The 20,346-nt window shown below is 53.0% G+C and overlaps 1 protein-coding gene across 3 annotated transcripts; it reads right to left on the bottom strand.

Annotated features, from left to right (window-relative positions):
• Positions 1-42: 42 nt before the first annotated feature.
• Positions 43-16,443, bottom strand: EPHB6 (EPH receptor B6). Of its 3 annotated transcripts, none has more exons than XM_081534428.1 (17): positions 15,762-16,443; positions 6,975-7,166; positions 6,638-6,702; positions 5,625-6,378; positions 4,784-4,939; positions 4,165-4,506; positions 3,929-4,053; positions 3,568-3,730; positions 3,236-3,350; positions 2,950-3,002; positions 2,558-2,677; positions 2,204-2,451; positions 1,784-1,957; positions 1,132-1,281; positions 722-915; positions 442-597; positions 43-334 (listed from the first exon to the last, which is right to left on the bottom strand). In XM_081534428.1, exons 2-17 carry the CDS (start codon positions 7,072-7,074, stop codon positions 226-228), a joined length of 3,024 nt encoding a protein of 1,007 aa, XP_081390554.1. In that variant the 5' UTR covers positions 7,075-7,166; positions 15,762-16,443; the 3' UTR covers positions 43-225. The 3 variants fall into 3 exon arrangements, with proteins under 3 accessions (XP_081390554.1, XP_081390553.1, XP_081390555.1); XM_081534427.1 differs by having other exon boundaries at positions 6,975-7,170; positions 15,762-16,111; XM_081534429.1 differs by lacking the exon at positions 6,975-7,166 and having other exon boundaries at positions 15,762-16,057.
• Between the last annotated feature and the right edge of the window lie 3,903 nt (positions 16,444-20,346).

Below are 20,346 nucleotides of genomic sequence, written 5' to 3'. Positions count from 1 at the left end.
CATGCAGACCGCGGGGCCTCACCACACCTCTGACGTGCAAAATCCCTTCTTTCCCTTTAATGTGGGGAGGGCAGTGGAGGACTGGGGAGGGAGGCATCCCAAGGGTTGGGTTTAGTGTGTGGCTGGTGGGCGTGGAGCTGGGCTCACATCTCCCTTGGCCCCCCTGGGACCCTCATCCAGGACTTCGTTATGGGCATCCTCACGTCGTAGCTTCCCGCCCAGACCTCAGACTTCCACGGGGCCTGGCGGCCTCAAGTGCTGCTGCAGGAGCTGAATGTGGTGTAACAGCTTCTTCTGGTGGCCAGCCAGGGTGACACCCAGGGCGGGCAGGTCTCTAGTGGGGGACAGAAGGGAAAAAGAATTGGGGCCCGTGTCTCCAAGACCCCAGGCCCCACCCCTGGCCCTGGGCTGAGGCTCCCGTCCCCGACCCCTCCGGCTTACTCCAGGCTGAGCTGAGCCACGTCACCAAAGGTGCAGAGGCCAGACTGGGAGAAGTTGTCCCGGTAGCACTCCAGGCCGATGGCCGAGAGCCAGGCCTGGGGGGAGTCCAGAGATGGAAAGTCCAGGGCCACAGGATTCAGCAGGGCCTGGGAAGGTCTGGGCAGGAGGGCCAGGCAAGTCAAAGTCTCCTCTTCCTCCTTTTCCCCTCTCCTCAGTTTCCTTTTTGGGTCTGCATCAGCCCTCCCTGGCTCTCCCGGGCTCTAGTGCCAAAGATCCAGACCTGTCCCCAGGGCTCCCGCCAGCCTGCAGAGTGTCTGGCTTGCGGATCATCTTGTCAAATGCGGCCACCAGCTGGTCAAAGTGAGGTCGCTGGGTACGATCCTTCTGCCAAGTGTCCAGCATAAGCAGGTGAAGTCCAGGAGGACAGCCTGGAGGCGGAGGCAGCCGGAATTCCTGCTCTATTGCATTTAGCACCTGAGGATTAGAGGAAGAATATGGTGCTTTGAGGATATTGCTAGTGGAAAGGAATGTATCTTTAGGTAAGCATGAGGTTAGAAAGGAACTTAAACATGGAAAATGAGACCCATGAGATCTTAGAATGTGAATGTATTCCAGGATGGAGGGCTTAGAATGTTTGAGTCTGTGAGGCTGGTGGGTTGGACGGACAGGGGTTCCAGGTCATGAGCTCACCTCCTGGTCACTCATGTCCCAGTAGGGCCGCTCTCCATAACTCATCACTTCCCACATCACTATCCCAAAGCTCCAGACATCACTGGATGTTGTATGTTTCCCATGTGCGATGACCTCTGGGGCTGCCCAGCGAAGCATACAACTTGGGCCCTGAGGGGTGGGGTTGAAAGTAACAAGAGCAATAATCAGAGCCAAGGTCCTAGTTACTGATCAACTACTACGTGCTCAGATGTGTATCAAGGGTTTCACAGCAAGCACCTTGTTTAACCCCGTAATGACCCTGTATCACCGATGGCATTATCTCCATCTTGCAGGTACAGAGGCTGAGACGTAGAGAAATACAAACCTGTGCAAAGTCACAGAGCTTGGGGGTGGTGTGTGGATTTGTACCCAGGGACCCTGACACTGGTCAGCATTAGGGAAGGGCAGGAGGTGGTTCTAGGAGGACTCCCCTTTCTTCCTCAGTGTCCTTAGTCCATCCCTGATGTCCCGCTGTGCCCCTTTGTCCAGGGTTCGCTCCATCACATAGGTGAGCTCCACCCCTTCAGACTCGAAGGTACGCCACCCGAGGCATCCACCACCCCTGGTCCCAGCTTGTCCTCCAGCACCCCCCACCCCAGGGAGGCCGGGCCCCCCAAGGCTGCGCTCTCACCTGAGGACTGTGGCCGAGACGAGCCACTTTGCATACCAGGTGGCTGTTCACCAGCACGCTGTGGGCAGAGAGCGCGCGGTGCACGAAGGCGAAGCTGGACAGGTACTGCATGGCAGCGGCCACGCCCCGTTGCATGGCCACCAGCTGCAGGCTGCTGAACTGGCCCTCCCGCTGCTGGGGGACGGTGGGGGGGGGCAGAGGTCACCAAAAGATGGGGGGGAACCTGGACACATCACACAGACACACTGGCACCCAAGGGCAAGGGCCATTTGGAACCAGAATGGCCTGCGAATAAAGGCTGAAGCAGGGGCAGAAGGGAGCAGAGGTATGGGGCTGTGGGTCCCAGACAGCTGAGAACTGCCCACTTTCCCGGCCCAAGCCTCCCCCCTCCAGCACCGCCTCACCACCAGCCTGACTGACCCTCAGGAAGCTGTCCAGGGGACCCAGCTCCATGAGTTCCGTCAGCACCATGAAGGGCCGGCTCCTGGTGACCACGCCCTCCAGCCGCAGGATGTTGGGGTGCTGAAACTGCCCCAGCATGGCGGCCTGGCCGAGAAAGGCCATCTGCAAACTCTCGGCGCCTCCGGTCCACAGGGCCTGGATGGCCACGGCCTGCTCCCGCCGTCCCCGGGGCTGCAGGCGGCCCCGGCGCACCTCCCCGAAGGAGCCTGGGGGAGCAGGTGTAGGCTGGGGGGCGGTCCCCAGGAAGGACTCGAGGTGTCCTACCCTGTTCAGAAGGGACCCTCCATGCCCTCCTCTGACCCCACGCAGTACCTGCCCCAATGACCTCCTCGATCTTGATGTACGTGGGGTCGACCTCCCGGGCAAATTCTCGGATGGCCTGGCAGGGGTCCTCGTAGGTGGAGGGGTCGATGTAGTACTTCACCCCGAGCCCTGCAGGCATGGAGGGGGGTGGTCCATGACGAGGGGACGTGCCCACACACCCCAGGCTTGCTCTCTCACTTCCAAAGATGGCGCCAAGGAGCTGCCTGCAACCTGAGGGGCCAGGCCCCACCTGGGGGTACCCCTGGACAGTTCTCAGCTGTCCCGGACACACTGCCCCATTCCTCCGCCCCCTCCTGCCCCACCTCTGGGGTCTTCATCCTTCCTTCTCAGGCCGTTCTGATTCCAACTCCCCTGCCCCCACTTCCCAGCCCCACCCCTACCTGGGCTGCTGTATTGCTGCAGTTGCTCCATGTAGCCGGTTCCACGCCGCTTCCTGAGGGACAAAAACCACAGTCCTACAGTCACACTCCGGCCCGTCCCCTCCCAGTGCACCCCGCCGAGGCCAAGGTCCTGCCAGGGCTCCGGGGCAGGAGGGAGACAGCCAGACCCAGGGGCCGGGGGCTGATGAGGGTAGAGGGTGCTGAGGGGGGTTTCCCCGGGGAACTCCGTCAGGACTTGGGGCCATGTGGAGGGAGTGGTACCCGGCCGTGGCAGGGAAGGGCTCACCTCCGGAAGACGAGAGCCAGCACGGTGATGGCCGCCAGCAGAAGGAAGGCCAGCGCCCCCAGGATGGACCCAACCACCAAGGAGAGTCTCTCGGGAAGTTGAGTGGACAGCTCACCTGGAGAACCAGCCGCCCAGGGGCACAGGTGAGTTAGATCTCACATGCCAGAGCATCCTTCCCTCATGTACCCCCTCCCCACACAGAACCGAAGATCAAGGGGCAGACACTCTCCTAGTCTGGAGGATCGGGGTGAAGGTGCAAGGTCTAGATGGTCCCCAGACCCCTCCTCACCATCCCTTTGGGCCGCCCCCACCCCACCCAGGCCTCCTCTCACCTTGAGGCAGCGTCTGGAAGTAGACCTTGCCCCCGTAGGGACCATGGCCAGCAGCTGTCCGCGCCCGCACCTGGAAGCCGTAGATGTGGCCAGGGCTCAGCTTGGTCACGGTGGCCGTGTTGGTCTCACTGGTCAGGGTGAAGGAGTGGGATTCATCTTCTGCCTGGCGTGGGAGGGGGGTGGTGACAGCCACTCACTCCCTGCTGGCCGTGGGGTCCCAGTCCCCCCGCCAGCCTCCCACATTCCTCACTCCCTGGCTGCAGGGCCCTGAGGCACCCCTCCAGTCCCCCAACCTCTCGCCCCACTGGGGAGCCCCTGGAACCTCCCACCAGCCCCACCAGGGGCGCCCTCTGCTCCCCACCTGGTCATAGTAGCGGAGCTGATAGTCCAGGATGTTTCCGTTGGTCTGGTCAGGCTGCGGCCAGGACACGGTGATGCTGTTGGAGGCGCGACTCACCTGGTGCACGGCAGGGACTGCAGAGGGAACTGGTGTGGGGGTGACGTTAGTGGGGTTTCCAGGGGCTGGAGAGCAGGAGTGGGGCGGGGGGGGGCGGTTCTAAGGAGGTGACTGGAAGCTTAGGGGCGGCTGAGGCTCACCTGCGTGGCTGGTGCTTACATTGATGGCTGCAGCCTGGGGAGCGTCGGGGCTGAGCTCTGACACCCCGTTGACAGCCTGCACCTCCAGGATGTAGGGTACGTGTGGCCGCAGCCCCCCGACGAGCACGCGGCTCTCAGTCAGGCCCCTCTGGCGGGGGTCGAAATGCACCTCATCCCTACAGCGGCGACAAGGGCCCTGGCCCCCGGCCCCTCCACACTCCTTGCACACGACGTTGAAGAGCAGGTCCCCGCGGCCCCCTAGCTCCTGAGGCAGGCGCCAGTGCAGCATGAGGGCAGAGCCCTGCACCTCGAACCACAGCTGCTGGGGGGCTGATGGGGGGGCTGGGGGGACCACACGCATGGGGTGGACAAGGGCCAGGGAGCGGGGAGTTGCGGGGCGGGGGTGATGGGGGACGGAAGGAGGAAGGAGACAGTGGAGGGAGGAAGCAGGTGGGCCGGGAGGGGAGCAGTCAGGGAAAGGTGGCGGGGAAGGAAAGCAAGGACAGAGGAGGAAAAAGTCACTGCAAATGCCAACCAGCCACCCCGTGTGCCCTCAGGCTCACCCTCTCCCGGCCCCACTGCATCCTGATTCTGTCCCTGGGGTGGGTGGGGGACTCACCAGTGCAGGGGGCTTCTGGGGGGTCTGAACTGGCCCGGAAGAAGCCCTCCAGGCAGGGGCACACAGGGGCCGCAGGGTCCGGGGCGTGGCTGCGGGCAGGGCATGGTGAGCAGGGGGCATTCCCAGCCAAGGCTTTGTAGGACCCCCGAGGGCAGGCTGAGGGGCAGAGGAGGGAGCGGCCTCAGGCCCACTCTGCCATCCTGAGCACCCCCAACACCGGCACAGCCATCCCCCCCTGCCGTTCCTCTCCAGATCTGCCTCTGCTCCTCACCCCACTCCTCCCTCTCCACCTCCTTTGGCCATATCCTGACACTACTTCTGCCATTTTGCTGGGGGCGGAATTACATTTCCATTGATGGAAAAAGTCATGTGGGGGCTTCGGCAGGCCAGGCACTAGAGGCAGGGCCTGGCCTGCCTTTGCAGCCTCCCTCTGCAGAGCTACCTGCAGCCTGCACTCGCAGCAGAATCACCCTGTTCAGTTGTACCCAACGCCTCCCGGGACGATCCTGGCCACAGGATGATCCATCCCTAGTTAGACAGCAAATGCAGACAAAGGGCCCCATCCCAGGACAGCCCAGGAGTTCAATGCCTTTCATCTCCATCCCTGCACAGGCCTGTAGCCCTGGGAGCCCCAGCAAGTGCTGTGGAATTCTCCAGAAGGTTCCAGAAATTTCAGGTGAGTGGATGAAAGCAAGCCTGGGTGCTTTAGGAAATAAATCCGGAGAAAACAAGGGTCCTTTCCTAAAACAGCTTATTGTTGACATTTTTTTGGGGGGGGGGACAAAATGAAGTGTGGACCCGTTCAGGAGAGATCTCAAGTGCAAGGGAGCTGGGATCTCACCTTGGCAGGCCTTGTCTCCCCGCGCAGGCTGGTGCCCCGGCTGGCAGCGGCAGCCCCCGACAGCAACCATCCACTTGCCCTCCCCGTTGCAGTGCAGCCTGGGGGGGCTGCCCGCTGCCTGGCCCCCTGCTCCATCCTCCTCCGGCTCCGCGTGCGCCACACAGGTGCCCACAGCCGCCACAAGGGAGGCCCCCCCGGCCCCACTGGCCTGCGTCTCAGGAAAGGAGGCGAAGGCACGGAGCACCGAGGGGCAGGCGTAGGAGAAGAGCTTGACTGCCACGAGGGCCAGGCAGGCCCCGGTGTCCTGGAAGGCCACGTAGAAGCCGCGCTGGGTCAAGGGCCCGAAGCTCCGCTCCTTGACATTCAGCTGCAGCCCCGCCCGCTGCCCAGCCCGAGGGGGGCCCACCGCCCAGGCCGAGGAGGCGGGAAAACTCTCATCCGCCGCGATCGTGTCCACCTTGGTCCAGCGTTTGAGGTGCCAGGAGGAGATGCTGTCGGGGCCGTCGGGCTCCTCGGCCTGGCGGTAGTAAAGCGTGAATGTCTCCCGGCAGGTGCCCCCCGCCACGCCCAGGCTGGAGCAGGCCCGCACAGAGAAGTGTAATCGGATGTGCGCCCGCTGGGCCCCTCGCCGCTCCACAAAGTGTGTCTGCAGCCAGTTGTCCTGCCCTGGGCCTGGAGCGGCCCCGGCCACGTGGCATGCCTCGAAGGTCCGAGTCAGGCGTCGCTGGTCGTCCAGAACACTCACTTCATCCCACTGCGGGGAGGAACCACAGAGGCGCGGTTAGCGGCTCCTGGGTCGGTAGGGGGCAGGGAGGCGGGGCATATCCCTTCCAGCCCATCTTAGAATTAACCACATGTAAAGGATGTGAGGATGCCCGCAAGTTCTCTTCCTCTGGAGGGCAGACCTCTTAGCCCAGCCATCTCCGGTGAGGGTTTCCTCCCCACAAATCACCAAGCTCCTGATTGGGGCAGGGGGAGGGGCGGCGGGCTCAGAATGCAAGAGTGATACTCACCCCACCTGGTGGGTAGGTGAGCCAGCCAATCTCAGATGTCTCTCCAGTGGTGTCCAGCAACACCTCTGCCCAGAGACAAGAAGGGACACACAGCGGCCAGGCCTTCAGCCGGCAGGGCTAAGCCCACCCCAGCCCCACTGGAAAGGGGATTTCCCTCCCAGGTTCATTTAACTGACCGACAAGAGCCCGACTGTCTCTCGGGAGCCCTTTCTCTGAAACCTTCCCCGTCCCTTGTCCTCTCTTGATGTCTCACTCTCTTCTGAATCTTTCCCACTTCCCACATGTGCTGGGTCTCTACTGGCAGGCGGGGCTTCTTCCGTCTCCCCTCCCTGCTTACCTTCCAGAGCCAGGACTGAGGACACCAGCGCTAGAACCCACAGGCTGCCAACCATGCCCGCTGCTCTGCTCCCTGATGGGGCAGCCTCCTCAGCAGCCATGAGGCATCTTCAGGGCTCCCACCATGGCCCTGGCCGCCACCCTGCTCCCAGGTGGGGCTGCCGCTTTGTGAGGCTGGAGTCTGTAAGCCAAGCTTGCTTCCAGGTACAAAGGAACAGAAGAGACCAGTGAGAAGTAACTGCATTGCTTCACAGTTGGTACAGCCTCCAAAACCTGGCCCTGGGTCTCCGCCTGAAGCTCTCAAAGTGCCCCAGCACCAACCACGGGTGGGGCCAGCAGGAAGCCGAATCTCTCCTGACCTGTGTCAAGTCCACCATCTTAGGGGACCACGTGCCCAGTTGGTCTACCTCCTACACTGTGTAGATGACCCATCCCTGAGCATCTGTTGCTCATGGCCCTGCCTGATCCAGGTGGCACAGTGATAAAGAATCTGCCTGCAAAGCAGGAGACGCGGGTTTGATTCCTGGGTCAGCAAGATCCCCTGGAGAAGGAAATGGCAACCCACTCCAGTATTCTTGCCTGGGAAATCTCCATGGACAGAGGAGTCTGGCGGGCTACAGTCCATGGGGTCGCAAAAGAGCTGGACATGACTGAGCTGACAACAAAACAACTTAGAGGGCAGGGTAGCCCTGAGCCAGTTGTACCCCTTTTCTTCTGGAAGGAGCTATTCAAGTTCTTTCTCTTCATTTATTCTCCTCCCTTCCTCCTAAGGCCACCCTGTATAGAAAGTCAGAAGATGCTTCCCATTAAAAGCAGGGGAGTTACAAGCTACTTCTTCCCTGGGGGGACACGCGGTCCCCTCTCCCCAACACCTCCCAACCCCCATCAGACTTGGACACTCTAGGACATTTCAGAGAGGCAGTGAAGCGAGAGGGACCGCAGAAGGAGAGCTGTGGGGTATGGAGGGAGGGAGGGTGTGAGAGCAGACATGAAAATGAACAAAGGCAGAAAGATGCTGCCTGTTAAAGCAGCCAGGATAGAGAAGGGACGGAGCTATGTAAGTCCTCTCTCTCCAAGCGGCACATTTTTTCTCTGGCTTACAGAAAAATAAATGTATGCCCTTATATAAAAGAAAAGATGCTCCCTAGCTTACTCACAATGAAAGGGAGGCATGTCATTTGTTCTATGAAATTAACAATGCCTGAGTTGGAGAATGTATGAGAAATAGGCTCTCTTGTATTAACTATGCTTATGGGTTCGAGTTGGTGTATACTCTTAGGAAGACCATCGGTGATGTCTATCTAGCGGCTTCACTTCTAAGAATTTGTCCTTCAGGTATCTATAGCTGGATCCCTTTGCACAGATGTTCAAACAAGAATATTTATTGCATCATTGTTGGTAAGGGAAAATACTGCAAAGTAACTGTTCATCAATAGAAAGATGATTAAAAAATAATGGCACAGCCTTCAAAAGGAATAAGGGCTAGTGTTTATGTATTGATATGGAAATAATGTCCAAGTGAAAGTACACAGTCCATTGCAAAGTCATATATAGTATGCTCCTGACTGGTAACTTAAGAAGGACCTACATATATAATACATAGGTTTGTAAAGGGGTTTCCCAGGTGGCAGTAGTGGTAAAGAACCCGTCTGCTAATACAGGAGACAAAAGAGATGCAGGTTCAGTCCCTGGGTTGGGAAGATCCCCTGGAGGAGGGCATGGCACCCCACTCCAGTATTCTTGCCTAGAGAATCCAATGGACAGGGAAGCCGAGTGGGCTATGGTCCACGGGGTTGCAAAGAGTTGGACACGACTGAAGTGACTTAGCATACACACATGTATGTAAGGATCTTAAAGAAAGGTAGACAAAATCTGGGAAGAAAGGGAGAGGGAAAGCATGAGGAATAATGCAAGAAACATTTACTCTCATATCTTCTTTTTTTTTCTTGTCCTTTTTAAGTTTTTAGAAATTTATTTTTAATTGGAGGATAATTCCTTTACAATACTGTGTTGATTTCTGCCTGAATGAATCAGCCATAAGTATACACATGTACTCTCCCTCTAGAAACCGCCCCATCCCACCCCTCTAGCTTGTCACAGAGTACCATGTCAAAAAATGGCACTGATGAACCTATTTCAGGGCAGGAATAGAGATGCAGACATAGAGAACAGACTTTGGACACAGAGAGGTAAGGAGAGGGTGGGAGGAATTGAGAGAGTAGCACTGAAGCATATATATTACCATATGTAAAATAGATAGCTAATGGGAAGTTGCTATATAAACCTTTAGTTTTTACAGTTTAAAATCTTGGGACTTCCCTGGCAGTCCAGGGGTTAAGACTCCTTGCTCCCAATGCAGGGGGGTGTGGGTTTGATCCCTAGTGGGGGAACTAAGATCCTACATGCCAAAGGAAATGGCCATAAATAAATTGATTAATTAAGATAAAACTATTAATGATAAAAATCTTGCATGTATATTATTTTTCAGTGAAATCATCAAAATTTTAAATCTATAAATAATAACTGTTTAGTGAAAAGTGGAAGTGTTAGTTTTTCAGTCAAGTCCGACTCCTTGCGACCCCGTGGACTATATAGCCTGCCAGGCTCCTCTGCCCATGGAATTCTCCAGGCAAGAATACTGGAATAGGTTGCCATTCCCTTCTCCAGGGCATCTTCCCTGACCCAGGGATCGAACCCGGTCTCCTGCACTGCACAGAGATTCTTTACCATCTGAGCCACCAGGAAAGCCCTATTATTACCTAAAAATAATAACTATTTAGTAAAATGAATCAAAATAGTGTTCATGCCCTCAAAATGGTTTCTCAGGACTATGTGATAAGCTATGTTTTTATATAAAACATTCCCCAGCCTTTAGAAGCACAACACTGCAGCTCACAGACACAGGACCAAGAGCCATGGCTGCCTGCAGGGTCACAGTGAAGGAAACAGGCTCAGACCTTTCTTTGCTCGTTGGTCTAAGGTCAGTTGGTCTAAGGAGAGCTATCTCTCTCCTTGTGACTGGGTCTCAAAAGCCTGTGAGTTGCATGGACAAGAGAAACAGAGGCCATTGATTTCTCTTGAGAAGAAAACAAGAGGCACATTGCTCAAAAGACTCAAAAGATTGAGAGTAAAAATAAAAGCCAATTGGAAATTGGAACCAAAAAATTACACATTTCACAATGAAGCTGAGACCAAACTATTAAACTACATTTTACTTTGATAAATGTGAAAATCATGATTTGATTCCTACCAATCTCATTTTTTTCAGTTATGCTGGCTACACTGTAGGCTGAAGCCTTCAGCATTATCTCCAGGTGGTTTTCATGAAAAGACACCATTTGTGCATCTGCATGGCCTGACATGAGTGGATGTCTACCAAGTGGCCACTAAAATTTACCTTTCATGCCTCTAGAACACCATATGAGAAATAAAGAGTTCAGTTTATGGCATATGGAGACAAGTAAGGAGCATTTGGAAATCTCCACCTTGTATACCTTGAACTTATACAATATTATATGTCAATTGTGTCTCAGTAAAGCTGGGGGGAAAAAGAATCATTTCCATATAGCAGATTCTTACTAAGAAGCAGAAGTTCTTTGCAAATACTGTCCCAAATGCTACAAAAATCATTCACAGATTATATTAATGTGTCAAAGAAGAACCAGGAGACGGTAAAGTAAAAAGCGTGGTCCCATCGACAATGGCTGTTTAAATGTTGATACTTTCTGTATTTCAGTCCTCTTACATAAGTTCAAACATAAAACTAATAAATGGCAATTTTGCACAAAAAAAGACTTTAAAAAATGCAATGGCTGCTTAAGAAATGTCCTAAAGTAATTCATGTTGTGGGTACACCCCACCCCACCCCCAATCTTAATGGCTTAATTTGAAGACAGGCTTCACACACTAGAGAAGGTCAGATTCTGTCCCACTCTCTGCCCCAGAGTCTTTAGGAAGGCTGTTATCAAGAACTGAAAATGCCAGCAAGACGTCTTTAAATAGTGAAGGCTATTATACCATTCGGCCAGCAGATATTCTTTAAAACAGCCTCTTTCGGTCAGAACACGGATGGAATCTGGAATCTGTACAAAGGAGAAACTATAAGCACGGTGTCTTCTTAAACTTATAACTAGACAAATAATCATGGAGAAGGAATAATGAACACTTTGGACATGTCCCAGTGAATTTTTGGAGAGACAGCAAAACATGAGAGAACAAGATGCACAATGCCAATCACATCAGCTGTGAAGTATGGAACATCCCAGAAGATGGACGGCCAAGCATTTGCTCTGATGACCCACAACACAAGTAACACAGCTTGTGGCTACGCTAGGGTGTCTGCATAGCTTTAGTGTGCATCTAGATGACAACATGAAGCTGGCCTCTCTCCAGAAGATCCAGAAAAGAGCAGAAGCAATTATAAAGCCACTCAGTCTCTAACATCAAGAGGAATCAGGAAAAAAACAATGAAGTGGAGACATCACATGCAGATTGCTGCAAGTAATTTTTTGAAATGTTACAAAGAACAAAGGTATTCATTAAAAAGAAATGGTTGAGGACTTTCAAGTACCCAGAAGTGTACTTTTGCTGTTTGATGAGGCTCTCTTTTAGATTCGAATCCAGAAGATGGACGGTTATAAGTAAGTTTCTTCAGAAAAAAATTGTTGCTGAGTGAGACTAGGATGTTAGGTCGGCTCTTATGTATCCAACCAGCCAGATAAATCCAAGTCTTTTATTTTTTAATGTATAAAAAGAAACTGAGTGTATCTCTATGGAAAGGATAAAAATAAGGATAGAGGTAACATTATCAAGATATGGAGAAACTGCTGTCAACTAATTCCTGCCACTGCAGATTCTTTTGAAACAAGATTCAAAGGCAGAAATGTAAGTGACAAGAATGTGCAGCTCCATCACATGTCTGGAATACAAAACAGGCAGGACTTAGAACTTGATGTTCAAAGGTGCCTTCAATGGCTGAGGACTAGGACATCTTTCAGCGTTTGGTCCAGGAGGGTGCCCTGGGAGCAGCCGATCACATCCGGGCTGCCACACAGAGGGAGACAGGCCTCCGTAAGGTCAGGCCCCTCATCCTCTTCCCTTCAACCTGTTTGAGATTTCTCTGTCTTCTCCAGCTCAGGAGAGGAATCGGTCAGGGTTTAGAAATCCTCTAACCTCTGAAAAAGCAGAAGACTTATCTCCATCAGGAAAACATTCACATTTCAGATGTGTACTGGCTTTAAAAATAAAAACACCAGGAGAAGCAGAAATGTGGATGTAAAATGATAGCTCAGAAAATGAGACTGATTAGACAAAGTTTCTTGTGATAAAAATTGCATTCCATGACCAGATCTTTTTTTTTTGTCTCAGCTCCTTTTCTGGTTATACCATTTTATATCTTTTGGATACAGTAGAAACACTACAGCCACAAGCTTGCTACATTTTTTTAGTTTACAAAAAACATGGCAGTTTCATAACATCGGGATTGTATTTTGTTTTCACAAACTGGCAAAGATTAAAGATGTGTAGAGTCTTAGCTTATAAATCATAGCTTACAAGTCGTTTTCTATAAAAATGAAAGATTTAAAAATACATGAGTAAACCTGTAAGAATTTAAAAAGTTAACTGTGCTCACATTAAAATGCTAAATGTGAAAATTTATGAACAAACCAAGCTGACTTAAATATAATTTATGCACCTGGATTCATAAAGCAAATTTGTAAAAATTAAGTAATATAAGCCCAATGAGCTTGGAGGAAGGTATGGCTAGATATATCGGGCCATTAAAACTGGTTACTGTAGGAGGTAGAAATGGAGGATGGGGGAGTGCTCTTATGAACTGTCTCTTATACATACTTGAATTGTTTTTCTTGTTACAATGAGCATATCTTATTTCTATAATTAAAGCAAAATCTCACAGTTAGAATCTAAACAAAAAAGGAAAACATTTATAAAACCTTGATTAGTATAACATCCCAGAGCCACAATTTATCTCCCCACCTTTGCCTGTTAGGTTTCAAAATATCTAGAAATTTTCAGATATTTGGTGAAAGCAGATCTAGAGAGGCAGTAGGATCTGGGAACGAATGAGTGAAAGAATGTCAACAATAAAAGCAAAATAACTTTTATCCCTTTAAGCTTCTCTCCCAAGAAACAAATTGTCCCATGATAATGCCATGTTTGTCAATGATGTCAAGCACTGATGACATCAATGATATTTCAATGATGTCAAGGCCTGCAACTTCAAAGAGAAAGAGAGGCTCAGAATCCACACGGGGCATCACTGAACAGTGAACCCAAGGAGGCAGAGCAGCCTGCCTGCCAGCAGGGTGAGACGAGGTCCCGAGGGCAAAGGGGCCAATGGTTTTAAGTGGCTGGTGTGTCTGCTGTGGTTGCTGAGCTGGTCCGCACACCTGTTAGCCGCAGGGCCGGCGTGGGAGGGGTCAGCACCACAGGCCCTGTCCTCTGTCCTGCTCTGCAGCTGTTAAACGCCCAGGAAATTCCAGTATAATCCTTGCTCAGCTTATGCTGCAGCCTCTGCCCTTAATCTTCACCTTGGATATGGGCTCGGTAGCTGTCTCTCCAAGCTCCGGCCACCCGCCTTGAAAACGTTCCCGGTGGCCTTTAAGGAGACATCTAGAGCCCAGTGAGGAGGTGGCTTTCCTCCGGTGCCTCTAGCCCCTGCCGCCCAGGGCCGGAGAAGCCAATGTGTGGATTACCTAGCAGAGGACCATGCTGGGTCCCCGGAGGCCTGCAGCCCCAGAGAATGTCCCCCAGAGCACGTAGATGCAGAGAAATGTGCCTCCCACTCCCTGGCTGGCTGTGGAGCTGGGGGAGGCTTTTAAGATGCAGGCAGTGTCTGGGTCTAGCCAGACAGCCACTTAGAATGAGCCACTCGGGCTTGTACCATGCTGGGGTGGGGGGGCACGCGTGGCCCCGGGAAAAGAGCATGAAGGAGGGTGTTGGGGCCATTGGTACATATGCAGGGGAGATGAGTAAGTGGAAGATGGTGGAAGAAAGCCCATGAGCGCCAGGACCAGTGCCTGTGAGCACAAGTGTGAGAGTGTGTAATGGAGTGTATATGAGGTGAGACGGGTGTGGAGCAGGAGAGTACATGCTAGGGGTGAGTGTGTGTGTCAGCAGGCACATCCCTGCGGATCCCACGTGTGGAGCAGGAGAGTATGTGCTGGGGTGTGTGTGTGTGTGTGTCTGTGTGTGTATGTGTGTCTGTGTCTGTCTGTATGTGTGTGTGACAGCAGGTACATCCCTGTAGATCCCAAGTGTGGAGCAGGAGAGTACGTGCTGGGTGTGTGTGTGTGTGTGTGTGTGACAGCAGGCACATCCCTGCGGATCCCAAGTGGTCCTCATGCTGGTGGCAGACACCCATGAGCCCTACCTTCTCACCCTGGGTCTGTCCCTGCTCTGCCCCTAGTCAGGGTCTCAGCTGTGTTCTGTCCCAGGAGCTGCTTCTGTGGAAACACCTGGGCTTGGAGAGGAAGATAAAAGGGGAACCCGGAGAAAGAGAAACCTCAGGCTCAGAGCACCCCTAGACCTCAGCATCCCCTTTTCACCTAGTGGGAAGTGCTCTGGGGACACAGGGCCCAGGGCCCAGCTCTGGAGACAGTGATCAGCTGGGAGGGCAGCTGATGCTGCTCGAAGGAGGGGTGGTCCCGCCCTTCCCACGCTCAGCCCATCACTGCCTGTTGCTCCCCTACGCTCTGATGAGAGCAGCCAGTGCTGGCCATCTTCTTGCGCCCCCATGAACCAATAGCCTCTGAAGGAGTCCTCTTCCCCAGGCCACTAGGTGGGTACACAGGAGCCCTCACTCTGATCTTCCTGCACCAAAAATGTGCACTGCCCTGAATAAGCCCAACCGTCCTTCTGAACAGTACCTGGCAAATCTGAGTGCCCCAACGCCCATGACTTGGGCAGTTTCCCTGCACTGCCCACGTCCCAGGGCTCCTTTCCCACCAAACCAGCATGTCCCCTTTCTAGCGCCTGAATCAAGTTGCCCAGGCGGGCGCAGGGCCCGGGGTTAACTGATTGGCAACAGGCCCAGCCGCTTCTCTCCCTGGGCACTGCCAGGGACATTACAACACCAGCTAGGCTGGGCCCCTGCCAGCTCCCCCAGGGAAGGGAGGAGAGAGGGTGCCAGACAGCCAAGATTGGTGGGTGCGGGTGCTGGGCAGGCAGGGCCACGCACCCAGATGTAAAGCGAGGGGGTGGAGTCCGGGGAGCAGGGAGCAGTGACTTTGGTTGCAAGTTGGGGTTCAGGGCTGGGGAGCAGAAACCCAGCTTCCCTCCACTCCAGGGCTCCTGGGTGGTGATGGGGGTAAGGGGGGCAGGATAGGCTGCGGGAAGCTGGGGGCAGGTGCGCATTCAACCTCCATGCTCCTCCCAGCTCCACTGGGATTGGAGAGATGCCACCGGAGTCAGAGGGGGTGGGCAAGCCTCTTCAGAAGGCTGGGAGTCGCCTCCTCCGGGACCCCTAGCTCAGGACCCCCGATGTCAGAACCAACCAAGTGTCTCCAGAAACACAGTGGGGGGCAGCAGCAGCAGGGCTATGGGGGTGTCACTACGGCTGGGCACAGGAAGGGGAGGGGTGGGAGCCAGGTGGGCCAGTTACGCACCCATCACAAACCTCGCTCTCGCGTGGGGTGGGAGATACTCAGCACTCCCCGCAGGAGGACCCCGGGATCAGCAGAGGCCCTCTCTGGAGGGCCTCTCGACCTCTGCACACCTGCATCCCTAGCCCCCGCCCCCCAACGCCGCCCGCGACCCCCAGGCTCACCTTCGCTCCGGCCGCAGGCTCCGCAGATCTGCGCCCTCCCCGAGGCCCCGCGCTGGAGCCGCGGCTCTGGGCGCTAGCCCGGCGCCGCCCGGGTCTCCGCTCGGGCGCGGGGACCACTCCCTCCTCTCGGCGGCCAGGGTCCACACTGCGCCGAGGGTCTCAGGGCTGCGGGGCGGCCGGGGGGCGGCGGCCGGCGGCAAGAGCTGCTCCGGAGGCGGGGCGCCGGGGATGGTGCGGGGCCCGCGTCGCGCTCGTCGTCGCCGCGCTGGGTCGCGGGGCTCGCCGCCCGCTGCTCTGCGCCCGAGCGGCGGCTGGAGCGAGCGCAGCCCGGCCCGCCCCCTCCGCGTCCCTCCCAGCCCGGCCCGCCCCTCTCTGGCCCCTCCGGCCGCCCTCCCTCTCCTCTCTTCCGGGGCGCCTAGCCCGCCCTCCCGGACCTCGGCGGCGAGTGCGCTACCCCGGGCGCGCGGGGGAGAGCCGGGTGGCTGCGCGGGGCTCGCCCGTGCGCCCGGCCGGTGGAGGTGGGCGCAGAGGATGAAAACCGGCGGGGCCTGGGGCAGGCGGCCGGGAGCTGGGTGTTAAGACCCCGGGGCGGGCGTGCGGGCTCCGGCTGCCGGAGAGCAACGCGACTGGTACCCAGGGCAGGGCAGGGGCTCCCGCGCCCCCTCGCTTCCCCTGCTCTTCTGCTTCAACTCTAGGAACTAAACCCACTGTTTTAGTTCCCACTCAGATTTGAATTAAGGTGGGCGTGAGCTGAGAAAAAGAGAAGAAAGTGGGTGGAGGGAAAGACAAACTGAGAATCTGGAGGGTGCGGGGGCGGGGGCGGGGGGGGGCGCTGGATCTGCAGGCAGGGTTGACAGTGGCTCTGATTGAGCCTTCTTCTGGGCGCCGGTGACCCCGGATCTTGCTCGGTGTTGGGGCGTGTGACTCCATTCTCCCTCCCTCCATCCTCCCCCCAGGGCAGGGAAGCCTGGGCCTGGAAGGGGAGGTGCTGAAGTCGCTGCCAGGCGCTTACACGGCCGGGGCAAGTCGCTGCGCCTCTGGGGGCCTCCTCCCTGGTCCGCTCCCTGGAGAGAGCCTCCCCACGCAGTGAGAGGCGGTGGGAGGTCCTCGCTGCGGGTGCCTGGAAACGCTGAGGAACCGAGGTGGGCACCGCGAGGACAAAAATGTTCGTGCCCACCCGTAGCCCCCTCTCAAGCCCGGGATGGGATTAGGGGGAGGGGGGTCCATTGTTCCGGTCCTCACAGCGCAGAGCCGAGGTCTTCCAGCGAAGTGTTGCTACCACCTGCTGGCTCTTTCAAAGAACACAAGCATCAGGGGGAGTTTGGCCACCCCTTTGTATTACCCTGTCCCTCGCCAGTCTCCTATCTTCCCCGTTTATTCAAGACCCCTTTATTAAAGCACTAGCTGCAAATGGGCTGGTCAAAACTGGTACTCAAGGAGCCTTCAGAAACGCAGGAAAATTGTGAAAGAGGTCTGTGAGCCAACAACTACAATAGGCAGAACAATGAAACTCTTCAGGACACACCTGGGAGAAACAGGCTTTAATGAATTGGGTGAATGAGCGAGAGAGAGAGAAAGAGAAAGGCGGCTGAACAAGTGTTTCCTGGGCAAGGGGCTTGTTCACTGGCAGTATCTGAGTCAATTAACAAGCCTAATGCCGTTGAGGGATTCTGCGTTTGAACATCCAAACAGTAAGTCCCCTTACACTGGTGATTTTATCTGTTTCCTCTCTTTGCTCTGAAACTCTGTGGCCTTCATTTCCAAATCAGTTCTCTCCAAGGTCTTGAGAGATTTTTGTGAAGAAACTTACCTTCACATGATGTGCAATATTACATAACTCATGATCCTAGATACAGTAATAATTTGATTGTCAGACAGTTATGGGTATCTTGGAAACTTCAAAAAAAAAAAGGCAGATGATTAAATTATGTTAAAAATAAAAGTATCAATCAAACCAAAACATAGAAGTAACTTTAAAAAGCCCAGAAATTCCAGTAGTGATTTGCAATCCATCATGTATTAATATTATAGAAAAAATATCTCTATTCTATTCTTTTCTATTGTCTGACATAGCTCATTGTTTATACTGCCTGTTAGTTGCCTGTAATGTGACATTAAGTTTTTGTTGTTTGAGGCTTATGTAACTAGTTATTTTTCTTTTGTTAATAAAGCGTGAGAGGCATTCAGTCTTCAAAGAAAGCTTCATTGTACCCTGGAGGCAAAGAGGTTTAATTCTGTGATGACAATTGGCCCTCTATCATAATCTTCTACATGTTGTCAAACTGAATTTTAAAAGCAGGTAGATGGCATGCAATGTATGGTTAAGTGGTGCTGCCACCTGCAGCTATTAAAAAGAAAAGTAATAAATTCTTAAAGTTGGACATGAATCTTTCCTAAAATATATTCAGTGCCTTGCCTGGCACACATTAGGTGCTTAGAAGTGTTTTAGAATAAGTAAATAAAAAGTAATAGTATTTAAATTTGCTCTCTCCGGAAGGGTAGGACCTAGTAAAGTCTGTGGCTCACAGAATTCATTATCTTGCGACACAATCATCTACAATGTAAGCGAAGTGAAAGTCCCTCAGTCATGTCCGACTCTTTGCGACTCCTTGGACTATACAGTCCATGGAATTCTCCAGGCCAGAATACTGGAGTGGGTAGCCTTTCACTTCTCCAGGGGATCTTCCTGACCCAGGAATTGAACCAGGGTCTCCTACATTGCAGGTGGCTTCTTTACCAACTGAGCTATCAAGGAAGCCCTTCTATAATGTAAATTTGGAGCCAAAAGAAGGTCCTGAGTAGACGCCTCCAGGTGATTTGAGATGGCTTTTTGATCAGGTCTGCTTGTTTTTGTTTTTTTTTTTCCTGTTTTTGCCTCCTTCTTGGGTTTTTCTCTCTCCAACATCTACCTCTCTGTGAGGATGTGCAATTTTCTCCTTTTATATTTCCCTTTAGAATGGCTAATGTAAGCTGATGTTATTATAAACAAAGAGCTTTATAAGTAATTTCAGTGATAATAATTCTCGTGAAAAGCAATAAAAGAATTTGCTGAGCCCCTGGACCTCTTATCCAAGACAAGTGTTATATTGTTCCAGATGCACAAGCTCACAGGGTCTCTGGCTCTTCCCTGAACTTCAGGCCCTATGGCCTCTAGGGGCAGTCTTCCCAAAAGCTGGAGTCTGGTCTCCAAGCATTCTGTCCAATAAAAATGTCAAAAACTCAATCTATACCTTTTTTTTTTTTTTTTCTGTTTAGAAACTTCTAGAGTAAACCTGCAGGACTGGTTTGTTTGAAAGACAAATCTAGTTTGAACTGATTTGTACACCAATAGTGACTGATAACCTGAATGCTCATTGGATGTGAGTGATCTTCAAAGTTTACCCATCAGAGTCTTACACTTTGACATCACTTTAACTGAAAAATAATAAAAAGACATTCAGAGGTGTTAGTGCACACACAAAAAAGAGAAAGGCTCTTCTTTCCTGATAGGATGGGTAATCGGTTAGAGACTGGTGTCGGCTGCATGTCAGGGGAAGTTGTACAGCTGTGCTTTAGACAAACCAAGGAATCTGGGGGTGCTATGGCAGCCCCAGGTCAACGAGACTTAGGTTTCTGCTCCTGCATCTCTAGGGGGCTTCCAGGTGGCTCAAGTGGTAAAGAATCTGCCTACCAATACAGGAGACACAGGCAGGAGATGTGAGTTCAATCTCTATGTCGGGAAGTTCCCCTGGAGGAGGAAATGGCAACCCACTCCAGCATTCTTGCCTGGACAATCCCATGAACAGAGGAGCCTGGCATGCTACAGACCATGGGGTCACAAAGAGTCGGACATGACTAAGCAACTGAACGACCCACACGCATTTGTTCTCAGGTTATTGGCCCATTAGCCAGAGTTCCAGTTATGTCTATTAGTTTCAGTCAAGAAATAGAAGATGGCACAGAATAAAGAGCATAGTTACAGCTGAGTTAAGACCTTTTAGAGATCCTTTCTGGACATTCCACCCGTGACTTCTCCTTGTATATTAGTGGCCAGGGAATGCACGTGTACCAAATAAAATTAAAGATCTGTTAGTGAGAGAGGAGAAGGGGAAGCATGTTAAACTAGCAACCAGAAGTCTCCATCACAAATGAGCTGATAGGATCACAATTACCTACTTTTCCTGTAATCTATGGAGAGGACAGCTTTCCATAAGACATTCTTGAAGCCCCATCCTTCCAAAGCATCATCTTTGATACATACTTTTAATGTTCAAAGATGATTTCTAGGAAGTTAATGGAGTGAATGAAATGCTAGGCTCCTCTTCTTGCTAAAATAAATATGACACCATCTCAAAAGAAATATCCTGTGCAGTTACTCATGTAAACAATGAGTTAAGGGATTTTCCTGGATGTCCAATGGTTAGATCTCTGTGCTTCTCACTGTAGGAGCCATGGGTTTGATCCCCACTTAGGAAACTAAGATTCCACATCACATATACCGAGTGATGTGGCCAAAAAAGATAAGAGTTGATGTTGAAAACATCCCAGATTTGAATAAGAGTTAGGCAGTCCCCGTGTGCAGGACAGGGTTTACAAGTGCACCACC

Source organism: Giraffa tippelskirchi, chromosome 10, assembly GCF_054371585.1.
Source record: "Giraffa tippelskirchi isolate mGirTip1 chromosome 10, T2T-mGirTip1v1.2.pri, whole genome shotgun sequence".
In the NCBI taxonomy this organism is placed as follows: Eukaryota; Metazoa; Chordata; class Mammalia; order Artiodactyla; family Giraffidae; genus Giraffa; species Giraffa tippelskirchi.
Note: the sequence above shows the minus strand (reverse complement) of the source record. Positions and strands in the feature narration are given on the sequence as shown.